This window comes from Megascapheus bottae, chromosome 17 (genome assembly GCF_031878675.1).
Source record: "Megascapheus bottae isolate mThoBot1 chromosome 17, mThoBot2.hap1, whole genome shotgun sequence".
In the NCBI taxonomy this organism is placed as follows: Eukaryota; Metazoa; Chordata; class Mammalia; order Rodentia; family Geomyidae; genus Megascapheus; species Megascapheus bottae.
This window is the reverse complement of record NC_143525.1, coordinates 3,190,441-3,218,435: the sequence shown is the minus strand read 5'-3', so window position 1 is coordinate 3,218,435 and position 27,995 is coordinate 3,190,441. Positions and strand designations below refer to the sequence as shown.

Genomic DNA, 27,995 nt, shown 5'->3' with positions numbered 1-27,995 from the left:
AAGCCAACATGGGATGCAATGCTGAGGGCCCTGGCAGAAAACAAAGCAAAGCAGACGCATGGCACCCTTGCAGTCGTGGCCTTGCCACACAGCAAATGTGGAGCCAAGTGCTTAGAGCACCAAAGCCAGTGAGGAGGGGAATTAATTTAGATATGTGAGTTTAAAATAACACATACAAAAGACAAATGTCTTTCTTCCTCTCTCTACTTGAACTTTTTCAGAATGGCTGACACCCCTGAACACCAGCCGAGACAAGAGGGCAGGAACAGGGTGCAGGCTGGTTGGCGCATCCACCTGTATCCCCACCTGCATCTGGACACAAGGGGGTGGACCTTCAGAAGGGCTCCCAGACCAGATTCCTGCATGCCGCCCAGTCTAGTCTCCTTTCTGATACCTCTGTTCCCAAATAAAAGAACCTCTCAGCTAGGGGTATGGCTCAAATGTGAGAGCACCTATCTAGAGAGCATGAGACCCCAACCTCAGTACCACCAAAGAAAAGAACCACACCGAGAACCCCAAAGTCTCTTCCACCATCTTCATTCTAGTCACCAACAGAGATCCCATGAGGCCATACCTGAAAATCTGGGCCCACTCGTTTCTCCAGTAATGCTCACTTTAAAACATGTTTTTCTTTGTTCTTTAAATATGGAAATGCATCAGCTAATGATCCAGGCTAGTGTTTATAAACAGTACTATAAGGGCTTTTGCTGTCCCTAACAGCCCTGCAGTGTGACCACTGTTGCCTATGTTAACTGAGCACTTCCTGACATGACTACCCCACCACAACAGAACTAGCTATTGAGCTAGGACAGTTTTTGTGTGGCCTGCCTGCTTTCGTGTGGACTGTCAGCTAAGAAAATTCATCTCATTTTCATAGTCTTTTTTTTCTCAATTAAAATGTCTCAACACATGAAAATTATACGTAAACTCCAAAGTCCACGAAGAACTATATTTTCATTTTTTTGTTAGCCATGGGTCTTGAACTCAGGGCCTGGGCACTGTTGCTGAGCTCTTTTGCTCAGGGATCGCGCGCTGCCACTTTGAGCCACAGCACCACTTCCAGTTTTCTTGTGGTTATAACTGGAGTCTCATGGACTTTTCTGCTTGGGTTGGCTTTGAACCTTAGATCTCAGCCTCCCGAGTAGCTAGGATTATAGGCATAAGCTACCAGTGCCTGGTTATAAAGAACTATTGGAATACAGCCACTCTTCAGTGTTACCTATGACAGAGACCACACAGCCCACAAAGCCTAAAGTGCTCATTACCTGACTCTTAGGAGAAATGCTTGCCAAACTTTCAATAGCTGATTCTTATCTCCCCAGGACAAAAACACTGCAGCCCACTGCAGACAGGACTGCCAGGGCCAGCACAGCTGGAGAGATCATAGTTCACAAACCAGATGAAAACAATGCTTCTGCCCCCTAAATCCTCAGGTAATAATGTCTAAGTCTGGGTTTGACTAGATAGAAACATGCAAGATAGATTACAAATCCTTTCCTTGTTCAGTTCTGCCAATGAGCTCGTTTTGTTCTGGCTTCAACTAAAAGCTGCAATGATACAGAGAGGCACATGATCAAGGTAACGCAACATAGTCCCTGCTAGGGTCCACTCAGTCTCAAATCCACCACATCAACCAACAGCCAGGACAGGGAATGGATCCACAGACCAGGAAGGAAAATAGAAGGAAGAAACCCTACTCCAAAGACTAAGGTAATCACAGGCCTTTCTGAGCTCTAGCATGGTTCTCTTCTTGCTACCTGCTGTTAAACTGAGGACAGAGGGAGGCCGGGGAAAGAGGGAGGGAGCAACAAAACAGCACCAAGTAAAAAGTAATACACACTCTCAAAATGAAGAACCATCTAGATTTCAGTCTAAACTCAGTAATCATCCACTTTACTACTATTACGTGTATGAAATTCACCACTGTGGAAAAAGAGAAAAGGAGATAAAAAAAAAATGCCTATTTCTAGAAAACCAAGAGAACATCTGTGCTGATGCTTCCACATGCAGGTAATGCTATGTCATCTGCTGAACACACGTGCTTTGAGCCCCCCGCCCCGTGGCCTCACATCCTTGGGCTCTAGGGCTACTTTACAGCTGCAAAAAATGGAGGCTTGGAGTCCACACTCCATGTATTAAGTACCACACCCCACTGAGACAAGAAAGCACTCACAGCTCCTGACCTTGCACACCGATCTGTGTCTACTTTATAGCTTTAATGGACCCATAATTTCCAATTGGCAGGAACCTTTTCAAACCGCATGCATGGGACTACCAAACAAAGCACCAGGCAGAGGCTGCTCTGCATGGAGGATACCATTTCCATCTCCCACACGCTTTGGAGACAGGAGACACTGCCATAGAGCCCCTCACCTCCTTTCCCACCCAGGGCACATGGCAGTTCAGCTCCACAGTGTGTCTACCCCGATACCTTGACTCCGATGTGCAGAGGAGCCATGCACATGACATGTCTGAACAGGAGGGGTGTCGGGGTGTCCTGTGGTCAGGGGAACAGGGGATTATCTTAGGAGGTTTGTCAACTTGTCACCCTCCTTTTTCTGACCAGCGGAGGAGGTTACTCATATTCCAGGAACTGTTTGTGGTAGAACAGCAGGTACCTGAGGAGGCAGAGGGGGAAACAGTTTTTAATTCTAATGTCTAAAATGTTAACAATCAAAGCAGCCCATGCCAGATGAGAATGCATGCACAGGTGCACTGCTCATCTGATTTCTCATAGTCCCTGAAGAGTTCCATGCTGGCTGGGGACACTATCTTACCTCCAGCGCCACAGCGTCGTCACCCCAACCCATTCGTCAGTGACTGAGGCCTCACAGACCTCTTGTGGCACTCTCTGCCATCACCTGTCCTGTCCATTCAGCTACTGCCTCATGTGAGGCCTGCCTCCTCGTCACCCACCCTGTTACATACGAACTGTCCACTGACAGGTCTCCAGGGCCTTCCAATGCTCACAGCACCATGCTGACCTCCTCCAAGTACCTACCGGCCGCTTGCCCTGGTCCCCTGGGCTGGGAACATGGCTGACTATGGGATGTGAGAGGGAACTCTTGCCTGCACAGGTTGCTATGCCATGAACAAAAGCAGTAAATAACCAATGTGCCCAGTACAAAGCAAGGTCAAGGCAATGGGGCATCAGATGCTCCCTGGGCTAAAGAAGGCACTATGCAGAGCCCCTGGTTAGCAACGTTCTCTCCAAGAGGATGACCTCATGACTTCAGTGGTAGGGAACCACCTACCACTGAAAGCCCTGTTACTTCATCCATTCAAGGTGAACACCCTGAGCTGTCTGACTTTGGGCAGAGGCGAGGGGAGTGGTGCTGCCATTGCAGGGACCCCCAGCCCCATACAATGGACGTACCCTTCGCTGTCCAGCACATCCTTGATGCTGGCCTTGGTGATGATGGCGTCGTCACATTTGAACCACTGGTCTTTGTGCTGTCGGATGAAACTGGTGTAGTGGCCACTCTCCAAGGTCCCTTGATGGTTAACTACAGCAAACAACGAATACCTGGTGTGGAGAGTGAGGAAAGAATGGCTGTTGATGGTGTGTGGGAAACCACACAGTACAGTAGGAGGTGGCCCCGAAACTTGGCCCAAGACCCCAGAGCAGCTTTCAGAGTGGGGACAGCCAGTCTGCCTTGCTCAGATCCAGCTAATTCCTGGAACTATATACTTAGTGGACAGAAACTGTGGCAAGAGCAATCAACAGCAGACCCGACAGCAGCAGGAGGAACAGGCTTGTCAGGGTGGCCAACAGGTTGTGCTTTCAGGCAGAACCTCACTCACCACAGTGGTCCCAGGAGAAAGCTATTGGAAGGAGAAGCATCCTTCCCCAACACTGCAATCACGACCACCCCCTACCTCGTACCCCAAAGCAGGCAAACTTTTCCCACAGGTCTAGGAAGCTATCCCCCCAAATCCCCGAGCATCACATACTTGTTGTCATTGTTGAGACTGTCCATGGGCTGCTGGTACTGCCCGTTCATCCTGCTCTCTTTGCTGTAACAAAACCCAGCAAAACTCAGTATGGTTGGAAGTCAGTTATAGAGATTCAAGTCTCTAATGATAGTGTGTGTTCACTGAGAATCTGCGGTGGGGTTGTGAGAGTGGAGCTGAAATGCTTCCCAGCTCCAATACTACATTCTGGGTAGAAGCTGCCATGTGCTGTGGTGAGGACACAGGTTCAGGCTGTGAGGCAAACCATGTAACAGCACAGTGGCCCACTCCTGAGTGGGACCCAAGGGCCATTTGCGGCCCCAGAAGCTTCCAAGCAGGCTGTGTGAACAGAGTCAGTTGTCCTCTGACTCCCAAGGTAGTGTAAGTGAAATCCATTTGACAACCTAGACAGATGCTTCTCAATGAGCACAAGAATCACCACGGTTCCTTCCGCCACTAGACAGTTCCTAATGTTATCTAATGTGCACAACAAAGCATGTGCACAAATGGAAGCATGTGACTGAATAGAAGCATGTGAACAAATGATTGGGCTGCTTGTTTCCTAGGGACAGGTTGAAGAGCTGAAATTCTGATAGTCATGTTCTATTTAGGACATTGACCTGTGGGCCACAAAGGTAAGGCTACCACAAGAAGGACACCAAGGGCCAGGAGTGTGATAGTGGTAGAGTGCTTGCCTAGCATGCACAAAGTCCTGGGTTTGATTCCTCAGTACCACATACACAGAAAAAGCCTGAAGTGGTGTTGTGGCTTAAGTGGTAGAGCACTCGCCTTAAAGAAAGCCCAAGGATAGTGGTCAGGCCATGAGTTCAGTACCCAGGACAGGCAAAAAAGAAAAAAAAAAAAAAAAAAAGAATGGACACAAACAATAACAATCTGTGTGAAATGATGCCTGGGTTGAACTGAAAAGGTAATGTCTGCGTTTAGACTCAGGGATAGTGTCCAGGCCCTGAATTCCATGTTTTTTGTCCCTGCTCCCGTCAATTCAAGTCTAGCACTTTATCACTTTGGGCCATAGAGCCATTTCTGGTTTTCTGGTGGTTAACTGTAATCTTAGCTCCTCATGCTGATGATCGCCTTCCCGCAAGCCTGGGCAATCAAGTCAAGGAGACTCCTATCTCCAATTAATCTCTAGGAAAAACAGGAACTGGGGCTGTGGCTCTAGGGATAGGGTGGAAGCCTTGACCTCAAGAGCTCAGGGACGGCGCCCAGGTCCAGAGTTCAAGCCACATGATCCACAAAAACAAAACAAAATAATCTCTCGGACCTTCTTGCTCAGGCTAGCTTCAAACTGTAATCCTCAGATCTCAAGCCTCCTGAGTAGCCACAGGTGCCTAGCTTTAACCAGTGTCTTTATGAGAGGTAAGCTGAGGGAGATAAGACACAGACTCAAGGGGAGGCCCTGAGACCACAGGGCCAAGGCAAGGAACCTGCTTGGACTCTTCAAAGTAGGACCATTTCACGGATCTGGCCTCTAGAGCTATGAGAAAAAGCATTATTTTTGAACAGGTGCTGGCGTTTGAATTCAGGGTCTTACCTTGCTAGTCAGCCACACTGCCAAGCTCTGTTATTTTTAGATAAGGTATCCTATTCTTGTCTGGGATTGGCCTTAGGCAAAGACCCCACAGATTATCTCCTCCCACATAGCTGGGATGACAGGAGTTCATGCCTCCCCCACCTCCTCTTTTTTTATTTGCCATTCCTGGAACTTGAACTCAGTTGGAAAGTTGAAAGAAGACAACAAAACAAACAAACAAACCAAAAAAACCACTTAACTCTGAGCATATAAAACAGTATCTATCAATGGGGCTGGGAATGTGGCTTAGTGGTAGAGTGTTTGCCTAGCATGCATGAAGAAATGGTAAGTGGTAGAGTGCTTGCTTTGAGCACAGAGGCTCAGGGACAGCGTCCAGGCTTAGAATGGGCTAAATAAATGAATAAATAACAAAAAATATTAAACTTAAAAGCATAAGTCTCAGGGACAGCACCTAGGCCCAGAGTTTAAGCCCCATGACCCACACACACACAAAAAAGCATAAATTTGCTAAGTAAAAATATCTCACGAAAACGCATCTTGAATAAGTTTTGGACAAATAACTAAGTTTTGGTGATGTAAAGTTCAAATTAATAGGTATGATTGCTTCAACCTAGAGACCTGAAGCTGAAATCACCCATATAGGACACCAGATTCATACAAACTAACCCTTTCCTACCTGGAGGCCATGAAAGGCGTCATGTCCAGTTCCAGGGGAAAGGACACATACGTGGTGATCTTCCGTCTCAGCTTAGCCGAATGTTCAAATCGCTGCAGAAATGGAGAAATGAGATAGAGGACTAAGTGGGAGTGGGATGGAAGCTTGAGTGGGCTTCCTCCAAGGGTCTTTCTTTGAGCTCTTTGAGTTATATTTTTGATACAGAGCCTTGCTAAGTGGTCTAGGCTGACTCACACTCATGAGCTTCCCACCTATGTCACTCAGGTTCAGGAATTACAGGTGTCAACCACTGTACCTTCCAATATTTTTTTTGGGGGGGGGGTCATAGGGCTTGAACTCTGGACCTGGGTGCTGTCCCTGAGCTCTTGAGGTCAAGGCTACCGCCCTACCCTTGAGCCAAGCCCCATTTCCCGTTTTCTAGAAGTTAATCGGAGATAAGAGTCTCAGATTCTTTTGTGGCCGGGCTGGTTTTGAACCTTGATCTTCAGATTCAGCCTTCTTAGTAGCTAGGATTACAGGTGAGAGCCACTGCTCCTGGCTCCTTCAAATTGTTTAACTACAGTGTGACCACATCCATAGCTTATAGGTTTCTTTTATCCTTATAGGTTTTCTTTACCTTGAGATGAGGTCTATGAAGCTTAGCCTGCTTTGCATCAGCTCCTCTTGCCTCAGGATCCTAAGTGCTAAGATTACAGGCTTACCCCACCCCTCCTAACTTAGCATTTTACATTTATTAAAATAAAGAATATACAAGAGAGGTCATTTGTGGTCCTTAAAGCCTCAGATAGCGAATTCCTGACTTATGTCAGAAATAGCCTATCAGCCCTTGATTAGACTATAATGCTAAGTCTTTTTATTTTTTGCCAGTCCTGAGGACTGAACTCAGGGCTTGAGCACTGTCCTTAGGCCTTCCTCAAGGTTAATGCTCTACCACTTGAGCCACAGTACCAGTTCTGACTTTTCTAAGTACGTGGGACCAAGGAATCGAACCCAGGTCTTCCTGCATGTTAGGCAAGCACACTACCACTAGGTCAAACTCCTGGCCCCATAATATTAAAAGTCTTTAGCAGAGCATAGGAATCATGTCTCATTCCCTCACCCTCTGCTTCTTTGGCACCTTTTCCAACTTTCAGTGTGGATGCATGCTGTGTCCCATGCCAGCAGCCTCTGGCTGTGCTGGAGGTCACATTCTACCTGCCACTGTGGCTGGTTCCCTGGGAAACTCACTTTGAGATGAAAGCAGGCCACAATGGGCAGCTTCTTCATGGTGAGCTGCTTAGTAGACTCCTGGTAGCTATGACAACCACTGCACTTGATCTTGGCACTGCTTCCTAAGTGCTCTGGTCTAGTAAATCTACAAAGCATTTAAATAAAACAATGATTTTAGGTTATAGTAGGGGACAGGAGGAAAAGATTTTTATTACTTTTAATTTCTCTACTAAAAGCACATGTCTACAACTAATTTCACCATAAAAAATAAAAAAATTGGGCAGAGAATTTGGCCTAGTAGTAGAGTCCTTGCCTAACATGCACGAAGACCTGGGTTCGATTCCTGGGTACCACATACATAGGAAAAAAAAAAAGCTGGAAGTGGTGCTGAGGCTCAAGTGGTAGAGCTCTAGCCTTGAGGAAAGCCCAAGGACAGTGCTCAGATTTTGAGGTCAAGCCCAGGACTGGCAAAAACAAAAAACAAACAAAAAATTAAAAAAATTATCTTTCCCTATTTTTTTTTTTTTTTTTTGTCAGCAGACTTTCAGGTTTTTCAGGTTTTCAGGTATGTGGTACTGAAGAATCAAACCCAGGACTTCATGCATGCTAGGCAAGCACTCAGGGTGTGTGGAGGAAGATGCTGAGGCAGAAGATGAAGAGGAGGAGAATGTATACTCTTAAGTATATCTGGAAAGTGATCTGTCTAGAAGTGGTAGCAAGGTTCCATGGGGGGGGGGGGAAATGGAAGTGGCACTGTGGCTCAAGGGATAGGGCGGTAGCCTTGAGCTAAAGAGCTCAGGAACAAGCCCAGGCCCAGAGTTCAAGCCCTATGACCAAAACAAACAAACAAAAACAAAAAGCTTGCTGCCCATTAAAATGATCTTTTTATTTGTGCCAGTCCTGGAGCCTGAACTCAAGTGCATGGGCCCTATCCCTTAGCTCTTTGGCTCAAGGCTAGCAGTCTACCACTGGAGCCACAGCTACACTTCAGCCTTTGTACTTAATTGGGGTAAGAGTTTCATAGATTTTCCTGCCTTGTGGGGTTTGAACTGCAATCCTCACATTTCAACCTCTTGAATGGCTGGGATTACAGGCATGAGCCACTAGCACCCTCCCAAATGTTGGTGCATTTTAAAAGGCAAATCAGGTTGCAGACCAAAACTGTTGGCTCCATTAAAGGGCAGCTTCGACAAGAATTCTCTTGCAGGGCCGGGAGTTTGGCCTAGTGGTTAAAGTGCTTGCCTAGCATGCATGAAGACCCGGGTTCGATTCCTCGGTACCACATACATAGAAAAAAGCCGGAAGTGGTGCTGAGGCTCAAGTGGTAGAGCTCTAGCCTTGAGAAAGTCCAAGGACAGTGCTCAGGCTCTGAGCTCAAGCACAGGACTGGCAAAAAAAAAAAAAAAAAAAAAAAAGAGAATTCTCTTGCAGCAGCTCTGAGACCAGTAAAAGTGCTTCACATCCTATCATATTTATACTGATATGGGGACACATTTTTAAAGGATTATGAATGTAAAAGGGATGACATTGTCCAAAAAACAGAAATGTACTCATTACCTGACATATAACATAGTAGCCCTCTGTCCAACACTTTAAGAATAACATTGTTTTTAAAAAGGATTATAAATGTAGAACACCGCAGGTGTTAATCCTGGGACACCTTAGTTCTCTCTTGCTTGCCTATGTAAAGTATGGGTAGTTTATGATACAGACAAGGTACCATGAAAAGCTGGTAGACAAAAAGATCTAACCAGAAAGAAAAAAAGGGACAAACTAAACTTAGGGCTGATGACTAGCCTTTCCGTGGGCATGAGATGGTATTCCCTGCCTGGGTTGAGGCAGCTCACCTCCGCAAGCAGTCTGTAAGCGTGGTGGTACCAGATGCATGGCTCTCCCCATTCACCACACTGCTCTCACTACCCGGACTCAGAGGCCAGAACGGGGTGGAGGAACCTGGCAGGTCTAAACTGATGTCCCAGAAAGGGTCGATGGTGGTGGAGACTCCGCTGTAGGGAAAGGAAAAGAAAATGTATTAAGATTGATGACCACTGCCGTGTCTGAGACAGCTCCTATGGAGGGCACCCCAATATTCTGCCCTACTCTTTTCCTATCAAGGAGAAAGCAAGACAAAGCAGGAGCACTCACGTCAATGTCCTGAGCTCCCACAGGGATAATTTCCAATCCAGGGGACCGTTCAGATAGGCAGTCTGGGGACAGTATAAAGCTATGAGCCCCAATTCTAGAGCCTCTGAATCCCTGTATCCATTTCACTGCATCTGGAACTACAGTATCATTACCCACAAATGGCACACTGTCTAGTAGTGATAACAGAAACTGTGTACCACTAGGGTGCACAGTTCAGGCTTGGCAGACCCCAAGGAACAGGAAATGTTCTATCTAACAAGGCTTGTTACTTACTATCTGGAAGTTTACAATACTTGGAGCTTGGAGTTTGGCCTAGTGGTAGAGTCTTGCCTACCATGCATGAAGACCTAAGATTGAGTCCTCAGTACCACATACCAAAGCCAGAAATAATGCTGTGGCTTAAGTGGTAGAGCACTAGCCTTGAGAAAGCCCAAGGACAGCACTCAGGCTCTGAGGTTAAGCCCCAGGACTGGCGAAAGAAAGGAAAGAAAGAAAATATTTTAAAAGAAAATGGGAAATCCACTATAATTATATTCAGTATAATTAAACAGGACATAAATTTGAAATGACTTCCTGCCAACAGAACTCAGTAGTTAAGGGCCAACAAGGTAATTTAGAAATTTAGAAACTTTATTACTGAAAGAAAACTTCATCTGTGTCAGCCCACAGCGATATGGCTCTAGAACCTTCTACAGCATGTAAGTCCCAATCCATTATGGGATCTGAATGATTTTGGTAGATACCTAGAGTCTAAAAAAAACCAAAACAAACACACAAAAAAACAGGGCCAAGAGTTGGCCTAGTGGTAGAGTGCTTGCCTGGCATCCACATAGACCCGGGTTCAATTCTTCAGTACCACATACATAGAAAAAGACAGAAGTAGTGGCACAGTGCTGGCTTTGATGAAAAAGCCCAAGGACAGTGCTCAGGACCTGAGTTCATGCCCAAAACTTGAACAAAAAGCAAAAACAAACAACTGAACTGGAATATGCCTTAGGATGCTTAAATTCTCAGTCTGGGTCTTAAATTTGAACACTAAGCAGAAACTACACCCAGAAAAGGCTAGGGACATTATATCAAGGCAAATGGAAAAGGAAATCACAAAACAATTCGCCAGTCCTGACCTTGAACTCAGGGCCTGGGCATTGTCCCTGAGCTCTTCAGCTCAAGGCTATCATTCTATCCCTTGAGCCTCATCCCCACTTCTGGTTTTCTGGTTAACTGGAGATAAGAGTCTCAAGGACTCTAGTGCCGGGGCTGGCTTTGAACCATGGTCATCAGATCTCAGCCTCCTGAGTAGCTAGGATTACAGGCGAAAGCCACCGACACCTGGCTTTTCTACAAGAGCTATTTCATCTCAACGAATGACAAGGCATGGTTATTTAAACAAAATTGTCTCTTCTCCAGTGGATGAACCAGATTATCCAGCAGATCAATATCTAAGGTCACCCAGGGATGGTGGCTCATGCCTGTAATCCTAGCTACTCAAGCATTAAAGACTATGAGATTCTTATCTCCGATCAATCAGTAGAAAACCGGAAATGGGGCTGTGGCTCAGGGGTAGGGCAGTAGCCTTGAGCTGAAGAGCTCAGAGATAGTGCCCAGGCCCAGAGTTCAAGTCCCATGACCGACAAAAAAAAAAAAAAAAAAATCCAAGGTCAGCCTCTAAGCTTTAGGTTCAAGGGTTTACCTTTAACACTTGTCAGAGCACATAATTATGCCAACTGGGAAATAAACCATTTGAAATGACCCGGCAGATTCTGACAGTACAGTGATCCTCAGCTGCATGGATGGTCACACTTACTGGCAGACTTGGCAAGTGACATCAGACTGCAGCCCACCAGTGAAGATCTGATCAATGATGCAGTTGCAGTGGTTGGGGTTGTTGGCTTTCTTCCCGTTGTCATCCCCTAGGATGGAACAGAGCTTTGTGATTAGCAGCCATCTCTGTACCACACTAAGACAGCAGGCAGTAAGGTCCCACATCTACCCACAAAAGTAGGAAGAAGCCAGGAGTGCTGGCACTTTTCTCTATCCCCTAGTAAAATATCTTTTCTTCTACTTGGCAACACTGCACATCTGATGCTCCCAAATTGGGTAGAGTTGTAGACTTACTTTCATATATACAGAATAATAACTGAGATAGCCCAACATGTGTTTGACCACATGGTGTGACACACAATGGCCTCAACTTGGCTCGAGAGATAAGACAGGTTAGAGGAAAGCCAATTGCTTTGTTCTTTAAACGGTTTCATTTTTTAGAAAAAAAAAATATGTATATATATATTTTGAGTGGAGGTAGGAAGGAGATTGTGCAAGAGAAGGGGTAACACTGTTCAAAAAAGAAATGTACTCATTGGGCTGGGAATGTGGTTCAGTGATAAGAGTGCTTGCCGAACACTGCAGTGTTTGAGACATGAGGTCTCTGGGTCCAGAGAGTGAAAGCAGTACCACATAAACAGAAAAAAGCCAGAAGTGGTGCTGTGGCTCAAGTGATAAGAGTGCTATCCTTTGGGCTGAGAGTTTGGCCTAGTGGTTAAAGTGCTTGCCTAGCATGCATGAAGACCCGGGTTCGATTCCTCGGTACCACATACATAGAAAAAAGCCGGAAGTGGTGCTGAGGCTCAAGTGGTAGAGCTCTAGCCTTGAGAAAGTCCAAGGACAGTGCTCAGGCCCTGAGCTCAAGCCCAGGACTGGCAAAAAAAAAAAAAAAAAAAAAAAAAAGAGTGCTATCCTTGAGCAAAAGAAGCTCAGGAACAGTGCCCAGGCCCCAGAACTGGCACACACACACACAAAAGTACTCATTACCTGACTTAGGTAAGTGCAGCACCTCTTTACATCACCTTTATAATAACAACTAAAGATTGCAAAAGAAAAAATAACCACCAGGGAGGATACTGTCTAGAACCAGCTGTAGTAAGTAGCCCAAAGCTATAGTGGCCTATAAGGAGGCAGCTAACTCACTACTGCACTAAGTGTGCCATGTCTCAGATGTGGGATATTGAGCAGCGGCCTCAGCCATCATTGGGGACCAGAGTAGAAGTGAAACCTTCTGACCTCCACCAGACCTACTAAGTACCCTGGCAATTAGTATGCTCTAAGTCTATGCTGAAATCCACAGATCGCATTTCTGAGAACTACACCATGATGAAGGGCGGGGAACCATCCATACTTCAATTACTTGGTCCAAATTCCATATTCATAACTCCCAGAACTGTTGTACCCCAAAACTACCAGCACATATTCCAAGAGTCCTTTAAGGGGTACTGTTCCTGAGCTGGTCTGTGTGGCTATGAAACAAGTCCAATGGGATTCCAGGAAAGACTTAATAAAAAGCATCTGTGGGCCGGGAGTTTGGCCTAGTGGTAGAGTGCTTGCCTAGCATGCACAAAGACCAAGGTTCGATTCCTTGGTACCACATACATAGAAAAAAAAGCCAGAAGTGGTGATGAGGCTCAAGTGGTAGAGCTCTAGCCTTGAGAAAGTCCAAGGACAGTGCTCAGGCCCTGAGCTCAAGCCCAGGACTGACCAAAACAACAACAACAACCAAAAGCATCTGTTCAGTATTAAGAAAGAGAAAATATGACTGGGGTCAGGCAAGCACTGGCAGGTAGGTAGACAGGCTCCCAGTTCTCAGCTTCTTTATACTTTTAGGGCAGCAATCTGGAGACTTCCAAGTGGGATCTGGATGAATGATCAGGAGAGGAATGATATTTAGAAGCCTCCGATCTGATACCCCAGAGGCCTAGAAGACGGTGTGGGCAAGGTTTTGGTGTTTACTGATAGTCATGAAAGATCCTCCTCCCCACAGCAAGCTGCTATATCCCAGCAAGGAATGAGGACGACACTTGAAACTCCTTTCTCTTCTCTAGAAATTAAACGATGGATGGCTGGAGGCATGCCTCAGCCGTGGAGCACCAGCCTAGCAAGCTCAGAGTCCTGGTCAATCATTAAATAAACTACAATTTCCTTGAGGCAATTGTGACTCTTTCTTATTAGGAAAAAAAATAGGATCAAATAGTCTATAGAAAAAAAAGGGGGGGGACAAAAGGTCTATATAACAAAAACCCATCACGTTTCATCATCATTTGCCAGATTGTGCACACACAGCATCCCCTAGTCCTCCCTTCACAGACACACACGCAGAGAGGCAGACCCCAGGCAGAAGGCACAATAGCTGGCTCACCTTTGCAGTGTCGGTGGAGGACATCCAGGGCTGCGATGAGGAACTCATGTGCATCCTGTTGCTCATAGCCTGCCAGGTGTCGTGCATGGGTCCAGACCAGGTGCAGCAGCTTATATGGAATGTGAGGGGACCGGTGCCCCGAGTAAAACTGCTCAGAGAAAAAGAGAAGGGAAATGGGAAAACTAGTGGGACCAAAAGCTAAACTTGAAGCGACACAACAAAACTCTTAACAGCTGCCAAGAATGGGTAATGACTAGTCTGACAAAAATTCCCTATCCCTCCCGCCCCCTTTTCTTTGTTATCAGTATGAAGCTTGAACTCAGGGCACTGAGTGCTCAGCTATTTTGCCAAAAACATTGGTACTTTACCACTTGAGTCACACCTCTACTTCAGGCTTTTTGCTGGTTAATTGGAGGAGTGAGGAAGGGGAAAGAGCCAAGTGTCTCACCATTTTTGGAACTCATTTTTGAATTCAGAATTTCTGTAAGCTACAAATATTCAAAGTTCTCACTGTATTAGCGATAAAACACATAACTACAAGAATATGTGGCGAGCCGGGTGTGGTGGCTCACGCCTGTAATCCCAGCTACCCAGGAGGCTGAGATTAGAGGATCAAGGTTCAAAGCCAGCCCAGGCACAAAAGGACCTGAGACTCATCTCCAATTAACAGCTAGAACATGGGAAGTGGGGCTTGGCTCAAGGGTAGGGTGGTAGCATTGGGCTGAAGAGCTCAGGGACACCACACAGGCCCAGGGGTAGGGCAGTAGTCTTGAGCTGAAGAGCTCGGGGAGAGCTCCCAGGCCGAGTTCAAACCCTATGACCCACAAATAAATAAAGAGTATGTGGCAGATCAAAAAAAAAGGCCAAATTTCTGCACAAACTAACAGGAATACCTCTCTGCATAGGCACCACTAAGGGCAATTCCAAAGATCCACAAAGTAGCCCCATAGTTTGTTTGTTTTTTGTTTTTTTTGTTTTTTGTCAGTCCAGCTCAGGGCCTGAGGACTGTCGTTGGATTTTTCTCAAGGCTAAAACTCTACCACTTGAGTCTCAGCACTACTTCTGGCTTTTTTCTAAGTATGTGGTACCAAAGAATCAAACCCGGGTCTCCGTGCATGCTAAGCAAGCACTCTACCTCTAGGCCAAACTCCCGGCCCAAGCCCCATAGTCTTATGCTAGCACAAGCCCATCAAATAAAGACTAAGCCTCCATTATCCAAAAGGCTTGGGATGAGCTATGTCTCAGATCCTTGAATATTTGATGTGTTAAGAGACAGAACTCAAATGTAAACACAAAATTCAATTATATAGTCTGAACGTATTTTATCTAATATTTTATAACCAAGCAAACAGCCTGTGGTGCAGTGCCAAGGCTCACAGAGACCTTTGATAAAACACATATGGGGATCCTTGTCACCCACTTTCCTTAAAAGTGGGAAAGGGGTCAATGTGTGTCCCAGGCACTGCTGAGATGTGTAAGTGTGGATTTATCAGTGTTTATGGAGACAAGTGTCATCTACCAGTTGGCCATCACAACACGACCCCTTCAAGAGCTCTTCTCTTCCTGGGTCAGTAATTTATCTCCCAAACCCATGCCAACAGCATGCTAACCTCTTGGGAAAAGCAGCATCTTTCAAAATATAGACACATATTAAATAGGTACTAAAAAAACGTTCTGAAATTTTGTTTTCCCTTACTATTGTCAATTGTTTTTTTGGTCATGAGGCTTGAACTCTGGGCCTGAACACTGTCTCTGAGCTCTTCAGCTCAAGCTTAACACCCTACCCCTTTAGCCACAGTGCCACTTCTGGTTATCCCATGGCTAATGGAAGATAAAAGTATCATGGACTTTAGTGTGCGGGCTGGCTTTGAACTGCCTAAGTAGCTAGTATTACAGGCATGAGGCACCGTGCCCAACTGTTTTTTTTTTTGTTGTTTCTGCCAGTCCTAGGGCTTGAACTCAGGGCCTGAACACTGTCCTTGGGCTTTCTCAAGGCTAAAACTCTACCACTAGGGCCACAGCACCACTTCCAGCTTTTTTCTACGTAAGTGGTACTGAGGAGTTGAACCTGGGTCTTCGTGCATGCTAGGCAAGCACTCTACCACTAGGCCAAACTCTCAGCCACTGTAATTTTTTTCTTTTTTTAAGGTAAAAGAAAGCAGTGACAGAACCATTTCACCCCAGAAGTCAGTGGTGCTCACCTCCTGGAAGAGTGAGGACATCTCACAGACCAGGCAGGAGCTGGGACTCTGCATCTCACAACGGTGTCTGTCCGACAGAAAGAAGTCTCGCAAGAGTGGCGTGTGGGTCAGAGCCTGCACAATGCAATTCATGAAGCACGTGTTGCCCAAATTGATCAGCCCACGGAGGCCTGGAGGGGAAGCCACGAAGAGCAGAATCATATGTGTATTGAGCTATGGACATACAATGCTAAATCCCAAAACTTCTACATGTAAATAAACCTTACCCATGCATTCAAGAAGCAGTGCAGTGCAGTGCAGTGCAGTGCAGTGCAGTGTGTGTGTGCTGGTCCTGGGACTTGACTTAAGGCCTGGGTGCTATCCCTGAGCTTTATTGCTCAAGGCTAACACTCTACCACTTGAACCACAGCTCTATTTCTGGCTTATCTGGTGATTAATTAGAGATAAGAATCTCAGGAATTTTCCTGGCCTGGCTTCAAACTACAACCCTCAGACTTCAGTCTCCTGAGTAGCGAGGTTTCTAGGTGTGAAGCACGGCTATAATTTTTATATGAACTGTACTGAGGAATGTTCACCATCATTTTTCCCTTCCTACTCAGGTTTTCTCAGTTACCTAAAATGTATTTTCTATAAAAAACAAGTGAGAATGAAGCCTCTCTAACAACGTCTTTTGTTCAGGCCACTCAGTAAACATCTTCATATTCAGGTATCTTCACTTATCACCCTGAGGGGCAATCTGATCAGAATATACTTGCATCCTTTACATGTGTCTTGGCACCACTGTCTTCCATGCTTGCAGAAAGTGGGTACCAAAGACCTGAATGCTAATAATAAGCAAACCCGTGAAGGACACACATACAAGCAGAGTTCAGATAGAATCACGTGGTGTTATGAAACCTACAGACTGATGGCTTGACACCTAACCAGAAGTGGAAATCCACTATGTTGAGTGCACTATCCTCCACCCACCTATGGTGCAGTTGGAGGTGATCTTCCTCCTCTTGGGGTTGTGTTTCAGCAGTTCCAGTTCCCGTTTCGTTGGTTCCCAAGTTGAAAACTTCTCTCCGGCACCTAATGCAGATAAAGGACAGTTCCAGGTACAGTTAGCTAAATTCTCATGATGTGTGTGTTTATAAGAGCTGTAGTGATATTATTTATCGGTTATTTCTTCACTCATAATGTTAGGGCTTTCTAACACCCTCCTATGCTGAGACAGGAGGAGAGAGATTACTAAAAAGAGTTTCCCTTAGCAAATGTCCAATACTTCCTGAAACAGGGAAACCAACACCACTCATCAAAGCCATCTCAACACGAATGCAAGATGACTGTCTTCACATGCCTCGAATTCCTTGGAGCTTCAGTTCCAATGGTAGCTACTTGGCAAATAAGGTGAAGCATTTTCCTGCCTGCAAATGAGACTGACAAAGAAGATGCACTTTTGAGCCACAGCTCTATAGGAAAGCACTTGCCTCCCCTGGGCTCTGTCCCAGCAATCTACCTGCTGAAGAACCTTTACATCACAGGAGACTAAAACCCAAGACAATGCTGATGCAAATGTTACTAAGCATCATCCTCCATCCTAATACATACTCTCTTCATTTGGAGGTACTTGTTCATAAGTCAGACTTTAGGGAGCCAGCATCAAGCAGATGAGATTGCAGGAATGGTTTTGGAAGAATTCTACTTTAACATGGAATGTGCATTTCTCAGCTCTATGGTTTAAGTGTTCTGCACAAAAAATAATATTCCCACATGTAATAGTGATAGCATTAAGTTTACAGGAGATGAGAATAGAACATATAAGTCAAAAAGATTATTTTCCAGAAATGACCTATTAATCATGGAAGTAATCCTGATCACCAAATAATTCTGCTCTCAAAAAAATTGATCAGGGCTGGGAGTTTGGCCTAGTGGTAGAGTGCTTGCCTAGCCTGCACGAAAACCCGGGTTCGATTCCTTGGTACCACATACATAGCAAAAAGCTGGAAGTGGTGCTGAGGCTCAAGTGGTAGAGCTCTAGCCTTGAAAAAAATCCAAGGACAGTGCTCAAGCCCTGTGCCCAAGCCTAGGACTTGCAAAAAAAAAAAAAAAATTGATCAAAGGTGGGGGAAGGGAAATAGACACAAAAACATGAGAAGGGGTATCAATGTGTGAGAAGTAATACACCTACTATCTCGCAAATATAACTGTAACCCCTCTAAACATTACAATAAAAAATTTTTTGATGCACTGTATGCGTAAACTGCTTTGGTGAATGGCAATTCCTTTATACAACTACTTAGAGATAATAAAAGTATTTTTTTTTTAAGTGGGGGTATTTTCACTACAGAACAGTTAAGGCATGCATAAAACAGGCCAGATTTCCATGCTTTCCTTGCACAGTGGTGATTCTCCTTCTACTTGAAGTATTAGATACTCACTGATCCAGCAATTACTGCAGACCACTGTGAGCATCTGGAAAATCTTTCATCAAACTGACACTACCCCCTCACCAGCACCAACAGGCTCTACCTCTGACTCCCACTCATGTTCTGGTATTTCTCTGTCTCTTACTGAGTTCTGTTCTCAACAGGAACTTCAGGGTTAAGGAACAAAGCAGACAGGTAAATTTAGGCAGCATCCAACCTTGCATTTTCCAAGCCTTCCGCTGTTCCTCTTTGGCAATTATTTCCATGTCTTTGTCATAGATGTAGTCCTGACACAAGAAGCAGTATATACCTCCATATGTCAGATCAATGGCTGTGGGGAGGAAACACACAACTTAACTTTACACAGAAAGCTAATGCTTGTAACACAGTTGATCACAGAAGTTGAGTGTTCTGCACACTGTAGCATCTCCCTTCTCTCTAGTCACAGCACTTGGATTTCCCAGATATTACCATCCAAGCAGGATGAGGTCACATGCTAGCTCTAGAAGCTTCCACAACAGAAGAAAATGAATGAGTTAGCAAGTTATCCATACTTTACAAAGAACCCAACACTCAAATGCCAGGACTCTGCTTCTGTCAAACCATGATATCTAAGAGTAAGATTTATTTTTATTTTTTTACTTTGCCAGTCCTGGGGCTTGAACTCAGGGCCTGAACACTGTCTTTGGACTTTCTAAAGGCTAGAGCTCTACCACTTGAGCCATAACATCACTTCCAGCTTTTCCTATGTACATGGTACTGAGGAATCGAACCAGGGTTTTTGTGCATACTAGGCAAGCACTCTACCACCAGGTCAAATTCCCAGCCCATAAAATCCATGAGACTAAGCTGGGTGAGGTGGCTCACAACTATAATCCTAACTACTCAGGAGGCTGAGATTTGAGGATCAAGGTTCAAGGCCAGCCGAGGCACAAAAGGACCTGCGACTCTTATCTCCATGAAGTGAGGCTTGGCTCATGGGTAAGGTGGTAGCCTTGAGCTGAAGAGCTCAGGGACAGTGCCCACCCATGACCTCCCCTATGTCTCCCCACGCACACACATGCACACACATGACCTCCCCTGTATCTCCCCACGCGCACACACATGCATATACACACACATACACACACACACACACACACACACACACACACACACAGGCACACCCACTCACAAAATCCACTTTTTTTTTTTTTTTTGGCCAGTCCTGGGGCTGGCAAAAAAAGAGGAAGATGAGGATCTGATGATCTGATATCTATTACCAGAGGAAGCACTGAAGAGTGCTTCAAAGCAAGCTTGTTCAAGATAAGTTAATGAAGCATTAATCATTTAAGATTATGTAAAATATTAACATCAATATTTTAAAAAATCTTAAGGAAAAACTACTTGAGTTCATTTTCCCTCTCTTTTTTCCCATAAACCTTCATAAGAAGGGCATGGGCCATTTCAGAAAAATAAGCAGACTTTAAAGTGCGGATAAAGTGTTTCTGCCTCAGAGTGGTAGCTTACCCAGGTTGTGCCGCTTGGATTTTGCATGTTCATGGATGTGTTTCTTTGTGAAACAGCCAAAGAAGACACAGTACAGGCAAGAGTGAAGCCGACTCAGGTGGACGCCGCAGACATGGCAGACGCAGGACTTTGCCTGAAATTAGAGAGAGCATTAATAAGCAGAGTGTGCCGAACAGTTCTCAAAGAGAAATGAGCAGCGATTGCAAAAGGTACAGGAAATTTCTTCTCCAAGTCTTCCCACTCTAAAACATCACCTTTTTTAAATTTAATTCTTCCAAAAGCAACTTACTTCATTTAACTTAAACTAGCTTGCTAGAAGCCAACTTCCTCAAGCTACCAGGACTTCACTGAATTCTCCTTCCTGGTCCTGACAGGTGCCACAAGACAGTGCCAATCCTATTATAGACTAGCAACTCATGTCTTGCCACACCTTCCTTAATTTGAAGCTTGATTATACAGGGTCCAAAAGCACAGCAAGTTTAGAAGCAAAACAAAACGGGAGAGACCTGAAATAAAGCAATATAGATGGGAACAAGAGAAGGGAACATCAGGCTGGGAGTGCTTGCCTAGCATGCATGAAGCCCTGGGCTCAATTCCTCAGTACAACATATACATGTATATACACATACACACACACAGAAAAACGAAAACAAAAAACAGAAGTGGTGCTGTGACTCAAATGGTAGAGTGTTAACCTTGAGCAAAAGAAATTCAGGCTTTGAGTTCAAACCCCAGGATTGGCAGGAAAAAACAAAAAAAAAAACAACTTTGTGATAAACTTAACAGTCTGTGTGTTTGTGCACACATGCTCTGACAGATGCACATATACATGCTACTCCTGGGACTTGAACTAAGGGCCTGGACACCCTCCCTAAGCTTTTGTAATTAAGATGTAGTGCAGTATTACTTTTAACAACAGCACCATTTTGGGCTTTTTGGTAGTTAATTGGAGATAAGCATCTCAAGGACTTTCCTTCCTGAGCTGGCTTTGAGCCGAAATTTTCCGATTTCAGCCTTTTGAGTAGCTAGGATTACAGGTGTGAGCGACCAAGATATTTAAGCAAGATACTTAATAGTCTTAATTACTTTAACTACTTGTACCCTCTGCTACCTTTTTTTCTTTTTTCTTTTTTTTGCCAGTCCTGTGGCTTGAGTTCAGAGCTTGAGCATTGTCCTTGGGCTTTCTAAAGGCTAGCACTCTACCACCTGAGCCACAGCACCACTTCTGGCTTTTTCTATGTATGTGGTGTGCTGAGGAATCGAACCCTGGTCTTCGTGCATGCTAGGCAAGCACTCTTACCACTAGGCCAAACTCCCAGCCCACTGCTACCTTTTTTAAATTAATTAATTAATTAATTTTTGCCAGTCATGGGGCTTGAACTCAGGGCCTGAGTACTATCCTTGGGCTTTTTCAAAGCTGGAACTCTACCACATGAGCCACAACACCACTTCCAGCTTTTTCTACGTGTATGGTACTGAGGAATCAAACCAGGGTCTTCATGTATGGCTAGGCAAGCACTCTACCAGTAGCCAAACTCTTAGCCCTTCTGCTACTTTCTAGACCAACCTGAGGTATGTCTTATTCATACCCTCTATTTTCCTTCAACAATCTGAGGTACGCCTTAATTCCTCTTCCAGAGACAGTTAAGACAAAAATCTTATGCCAAATCATTTCCTCCTTCCCTTTCTTTACTTGCTGATATTGTTTTAGAATAATCAACAAGAGTTAAGCCAATAGGCCAAAACAGGAATTTGTGTATGTGGTGGGGGAGGTGGAGGAGCACTGTAGGGCTTGAACTCCGGGCCTAGACACTGTCCCTGAGCTCTTTAGCTCAAGGCTAGTGCTCTAACACTTTCAGCCACAGTGCCACTTCTGGTTTTTTAATAGTTAATTGGAGATGAGTCTCACTTTCCTGCCTAGGCTGGTTTTGAACTGCAATCCTCAGATCTCTGCCTCCTGAGTGACTAGGATTACAGGTATGAGCCAATGGCACCCAGCAAGGAACTTTTAAGCAACCCGCTTTGATGGAAAGGATGGCTTTTCTCACAGCAAAGGATGTAGTCACTATAATGAAAAGACCACTTACTAAAAGAATTGGTGAAGAGCTTCGCTATTTATGTCTAACAAGAACTAATAAACAGAATGTATAGGGAATTAAAAAAATTAAACCTCAAGAATAAGTCAATACATAAATGGGCAAAAGAGCTACTAAATACTTTGCAGAAGCAGTAGTCCAAATGGCCAATAAATATCTGAAGAAATGCAAATCAGAAAAGCAGTGAGAGCCAATCTCACTACAGTAAGAATATGAACAATGAATACTGGCAAGGATCAAACCCTAATGCACTGTTGGTGGAAATGCAAACTAGTGCAACCACAATGAAAATCAATATGGAAGCTCCATGAAAAACTAAAATTAGAAGTACTCTGTAATCCAGCAATACCATTTGGGGCATTTATTTAAAAGAATGTAAGTCAGGACAAAATAATGGCATCTGTATTTGTGAAGCATTATTTACAAAAGCCAAGTGGAAATAACTTAGATGCAAGCAATGGCTCAAGAAAATATGATAAATATGTGTGTCTATACTGAAAATTAACTATTCAACTTGTGGGTGGGGACAGGAAAGGAAAAACTGGGAGAGAGGGAAAGGGTGATACTGTTAAAAAAAAGAAATGTAACTGTAACCCCTCTGTATATCACCTTCCCAATAACAATAACAATATGTGTGTGTGTGTGTGCACCATGAATGTATCTGTAGCCTCCATATATTTGAATGTTACTTTTGTATCAGGAAAAATGCGGTTACATCATTGGCAGAGAAACCAATGGATCTGGGGGAGCGGGGGATCATTTTGAGCAAAACAAGCCAGGCTCAGAAAGACAAAGGGTGCATGTTTTTTCTCATATATGGATCTTAGACATAAAGCCAGGCACTAGTAGCTCCTAATTACTGAGGTAGCTAGCTCCTAAATAGCTGAAATCTGAGGTTAATGGTTCAAAGACAGGCAGGCAGAAAAGTCTGTGAGACTCTTAGCTCCAATTAACCACCAAGAAAACAGAAGTGGTATTGTTACTAAAAATGATAGCACATTAGCTTTGAGCAAAAGAACTAAGGGACAGTACCCAGGCCCTAAGTTCAAGTTCCATGGCCAACAGAAAAACAACTATATATATATATATGAGAGAGAGAGAGAGAGACAGACAGACAGACAGACAGACAGATATATACAGGGTCATATGTATATAATAATCAACCAAACTAAAGTACACTATATGAAAGATTCCACAGTATAATCCTACAGAACAATTAGTTTAAAAAAACACTTGCATATCTATAAGTTACAATGTTTTGACTTAGGGGTGGAGGCTAATACGATGAATGAGAGAAAACAGACAGAATATTTCATGTATATAGACAAAAATAGAACCAGGAAACAATGAAATTGGTCAGAGAAGGGTGACTGATCAAGATGCATTGTACACATAAAAGGAAAAGTTAAAGTGAAGCATCCTTGTGTAGATATTTGATGATCATGATAAATATTAGAGAGAGAGAGAAAAAAAAAAACAGCGGGCTGAGAACAGTAACCCACACCTGCAATCCCAGCTCCATAGGAGGTGAAATCTGGGAGATAACAGAGGTGAGTCAAGAATTAGAGATTGTAGCCCAGTGTGCAGTGGCTCTCACCTGTAATCCTAGCTTCTCAGGAGGCTGAGATCTGAGGATCAAGGTTCAAAGCCAGCCTGGGCACTAAAGAATGTGACACTCATATCCAATTAATCACTAGAAAATGGGAAGTAGGGGCATGGCTCAAGAAATAGAGCAGTAGCCTTGAGCTGAAGAGCTCCGGGACAATGCCCAGGCCTAGAGTCCAAGCCCCATTACTATCCCACACACACAAGCAAAAACCACCTGAAATTAGAAATTAAGATTAATCTGAGGGGCCGGGAGTTTGGCCTAGTGGTAGAGTGCTTGCCTAGCATGCATCAAGACCAGGGTTCGATTCCTCAGTACCCCACATACATAGCAAAAAGCCGGAAGTGGCGCTGAGGCTCAAGTGGTAGAGTGCTAGCCTTGAGAAAGTCCAAGGAGAGTGCTCAGGCCCTGAGCTCAAGCCCAAGACTGGCAAAAAAAAAAAAAAAAAAAAAAAGATTAATCTGAGTCACAGGGGGGAAAGAGTATGTTGTGGGAACCTTGTATAGATTAGGCAAAATTATAAAAGTTTTAAATTTGACTCTTCAAGATTTGTTTTAAAAAATTACCAGAACCAGGGCCACAAGTTTGACTTAGTGGTCAAACTTTGTGCTTGCCTAGCATGCACGAAGACCCAGCTCAATTTCTGAACACCACATACATAGGAAAAAAAAGCCAGAAATGATGTGATGGGCTCAAATGGTAGAGCACTAGCCTTGAGAAAGCCTAAGAACAGAACAGTGCTCAGGTCCTGACTTTAAGCCCAGGACTGGCCACAAATTTAAAATATAAATATACATATACATATATATATATATATATATATACTAGAACCAGGCACCAGTGGCTCAAAAGTTGTTAATCCTAGCTACTCAGGAGGTTCTGAAGATGATGGTTCAAAGTAGGGGTGGGGTTAGGAGGGGGAATCTGTGAGACTCTTATCTCCAGTTAAACATGCAAAAAGCCTGAAGTGGGGCTTGTGGCTCAAGTGGTAGACAGAGTACTAGCCTTGGGCAAAAAAATAGCTCCAAGACAGCATCCAAGCCCTGAGTTCAAACCCCAGGACAGTCCCCCCTCCAATCAATCAATCAGTCAGTCAGTCACCTGGGGGTGGGGGAGGGAAGGATGGAAAGGGGAAGAGCAAAGCAGAAGTAAATCTCCTACACAGGAGCAGAACCTAAGTACAGGGCCCACGTGGAGACCTCCACCTGTAGCACACCGTTTCCAACTGGCCTGTACGAAGGTTACTCCATTTCACCAGCGAGAACTTCACGCTCAGCTCACCACGGCCGTGTTGGTTCCAACTAACAGAAGCCAACAATGCCCAGCATTCCGGTGCTTAGACAGGAACGCGAGGACGCATCTGCACAAAGGCACCTGGTGTTCACCTTCCCACCCCCCCCCCCCCGCCGCAGAGACATTACTCAAAAAACAACAACAATAAACAAACCGTCAGGTAAAGGGAAAGAACGGCTTTACTAAATCGTGAATCAGCCTAAGGGCTGGACAGTACACACACCCCCAAACCCTCGCTAGTTCTTCCAGCCCCCCAGCCACCGGGGGAGGGGGGGGGCTGCGAGCTGGCAGCAGGGGTGAGCACGCGTCCCTCCAGGGCGCTCCGCCCCAGCAGGCGTCCTGGCAACCTGGCCGGGAGTGGGGGGGAAGCAGGGCACCCCAACAGCCCCAATCCAGGGCCGAAACCCCGCCTCTCCGACCTTCCCGGGGGGGCCCCGAGGCGGTGACAGCAGACGTGCAACCAGTCCAGGTGCAGGACTTTTTTTTATTCCTCTCCAGATCTCTCCCTCGGCCCCGGCAGGAGCCTCACGCTACAACGACGCCCCTTTGGGAATGCTCCCCCCTAACCCGGCCCCCCCGGCCTCCCAAGCCCCACCCCCGCGGCGTCCCCACCCCCGCGGCCCGGGAAGGAGGGGGAGCGCGGGGGATGGGCGCGGGGAGCCCCCTCCCCCCTCGCCGCCTTCCAGCCTTCCCCGCCCGAGCCCGCAGCCCCGCCGGAGGCCGCCGCGGGGCGGGCCGCACCTTGCGCTTGCGGGCCTCGGCCGTGCCGCTCCACACGAAGCACTGATAGATGGCCCGCAGGTTCTGCTTCCAGTTGTCCACCTTGAAGCTGCCCAGGTGCGAGCAGCCCGACGGCGCCACCGCCAGCTCGGCGTCCATGGCCTCGCCCTCCGGCTCAGGCCGGGAGACCATGGGGGGCAAGGCCCGGCCGCGCGCGGGGGCCGGCGGCGAGGGGGGCGACGACGACGCCAGCTCGGCGGGCAGCTGCTCCGCGACGCTCCCGGGCGGCCCAGGCTCGGCCACCGGGAACAAAGCACAGCGACTGCGACGCGGGCGGACAAAGACAGCACGGCAAAGGCGGAGAGAGGCGGCGGCGGCGGAGTAGGCGCCGCCCCCGAACTGCAAGCCGCCGCTGGCCGTTCGAGCTCCTGCTCTCCCCGGTTCGCGGAGGGGCGGCGCGGGGCGGGACGCCGCGGCCGCGGGCGGAGATTACGTCACCCCCAACGGGCTGCTAGCGCCACCGTGCGCATGCTCGGCCTGGGCCAGGTCCCGCCCTCGCCGTCCCGCCTCCTCTGGTGTCAGTGAGAGCCCGCCCCTGCACCCACGCTATTGGTTGCTTGCCAGTCCAAGGGACCGCCGGCCGTTGTCATTGGCTGATGGCTCGTTCCAGTCGCCTCCTGAAACGTTAGCAACTTGACAACTCCCAAGTCTCCAGCGCAGAACTAGGGGGAGGGGACGTGCTGGGGATTGGGTAAAGGGGGGGCGTCGGACTGTGCCTTGAACCGGTTCGCACCGGCTTGAGCTCTGCCGCAGAGAGGCGGAGCGCTGGGCAGAGGAGGAGGCGGAGGAGGGAGAGGAGGGGGATCCAGCTCCTGAGCCTTCCCGCCCCAGGCCGGGCTTGCCTAGTCTTACCCTGTTGATGACAGCAGCTCTGGTCTTCTAGGCTTTTCAGCCACCCTCTGCCTTCTTTGTAGCCCGGGACCGATTGGCCATGAGCGATGGAGAAATGCAAAAGGTTTTGAAACTGAAATGGAGGGTGAGATCAGTGGATGGCTGAGAGAAAAGGTTGTAGTTATTGCAGACTGGACCTAGAGTCATTTCTCGCATGCAATCTCAAATATGCAGCCTCCCCCCCCCCCCCCCGCAAAAAAAAGCTACAATACTGCGCTCATTCTAGTGACAACACGCTTTCGGCCTATTGAGAATGTGTCTGTAACAGGTAGTGGTTGGTTTTGCTGGCTGAACTAACTGCAGGAGGAACGCCTGGCATCTCTGCCTCCATTTTGTATCTAGCTTTGCTCTATTGCAAAGCCGTTCTCTCCACAGTCACTTTTCAATTACCTTGAGTTCCAGAAAACACATGTTTATAGAAGCATCTAATAAGACCATTCCAAAAGGAAAGGTATGTTTGAGAAAGGAATATAGGCTTACTAAAAAGTAAAATCACAGTCAATAAATCAGGAATTTAACAAGTATGTGTGTTCTCCTAACATCTGTGTGAAGGCCTAGGTTTGAAACAGCACCACAAAGAAAATAAGTGATTCATCTCTGCAAGAGTTGTGTAAGGAGTGGCATTGTACATCAAGGGGTAGGGCAGTAGCCTTGAGCTGAAGAGCTCAGGGACAACACCCAGGCCCAGAGTTCAAGCCCCATGACACACACAAAAAAAAAGTTGTGTAAGGTTGGCCCTGGAATTCCTGGGACAGGAGAATCAAGACTTAGAAACCAGCTTCATGGATATAGCCAGACTCTTTTTTTTTTTTTTTTTTTTTTGCCAGTCCTGGCTTGATCTCAGGGCCTGAGCAATGTTGTTGGACTTTCTCAAGGCTAGAGCTCTACCACTTGAGCCACAGAACCACTTCCAGCTTTTTTCTATGTATGTGGTACAGAGGAATCAAATTTGGGTCTTCATGTTGTAATGCCCAAGTCTCAGGAGGACCACCAAGGAGACTACCCAGAGCCAGATGTTCTGAAATGCAAAAGCAAGTCTTTATTCAGGCGGGCTATAGCTCAGGCCCCTGTCCTAGCACCCAGCACCCATACAGCAGGAGCTTAGGAGGAGGTACTGAGCTGAATTTTTACAGGGCATTTAAAGGCAAAGACCACAGATTTACATCAACAGAACAATCAGCTATTGGAGTGAGATAAGGTAGGGGTTAGGGACACTTCAGGGCAGTGGAAGCTAATTGGAAGTTCCCATGCCAGTAGAGTCCTAATTAGCTGTCTGAGGGTAGTTTTATGGCTTTAGAAAACACAAATGCCATCCCTTGAATTTACACAAGTTCTGGTTAATTTTAACACAGGTCAGTTCCTGGGACTTAATGGCACCACAATTCTGTTTCTTTAATTTATGTACACTTTTGGGTCACTCACAGTTTATATAAACAACAAAATGGTTACTGCTTCAGAATGGGGGCACTTTTTAGCTCCTCATTGT

The 27,995-nt window shown here is 46.0% G+C and overlaps 1 protein-coding gene across 1 annotated transcript; it reads right to left on the bottom strand.

Annotated features, from left to right (window-relative positions):
• Positions 1–320: 320 nt before the first annotated feature.
• On the bottom strand, positions 321–26,008 carry Usp22 (ubiquitin specific peptidase 22). The gene is made up of 13 exons (XM_090349385.1): positions 25,580–26,008; positions 19,844–19,976; positions 18,552–18,665; positions 16,896–16,997; positions 15,927–16,096; positions 13,726–13,873; positions 11,344–11,449; positions 9,242–9,400; positions 7,413–7,539; positions 6,186–6,277; positions 3,955–4,017; positions 3,377–3,526; positions 321–2,618 (listed from the first exon to the last, which is right to left on the bottom strand). Exons 1-13 carry the CDS (start codon positions 25,748–25,750, stop codon positions 2,576–2,578), a joined length of 1,578 nt encoding a protein of 525 aa, XP_090205511.1. The 5' UTR covers positions 25,751–26,008; the 3' UTR covers positions 321–2,575.
• Between the last annotated feature and the right edge of the window lie 1,987 nt (positions 26,009–27,995).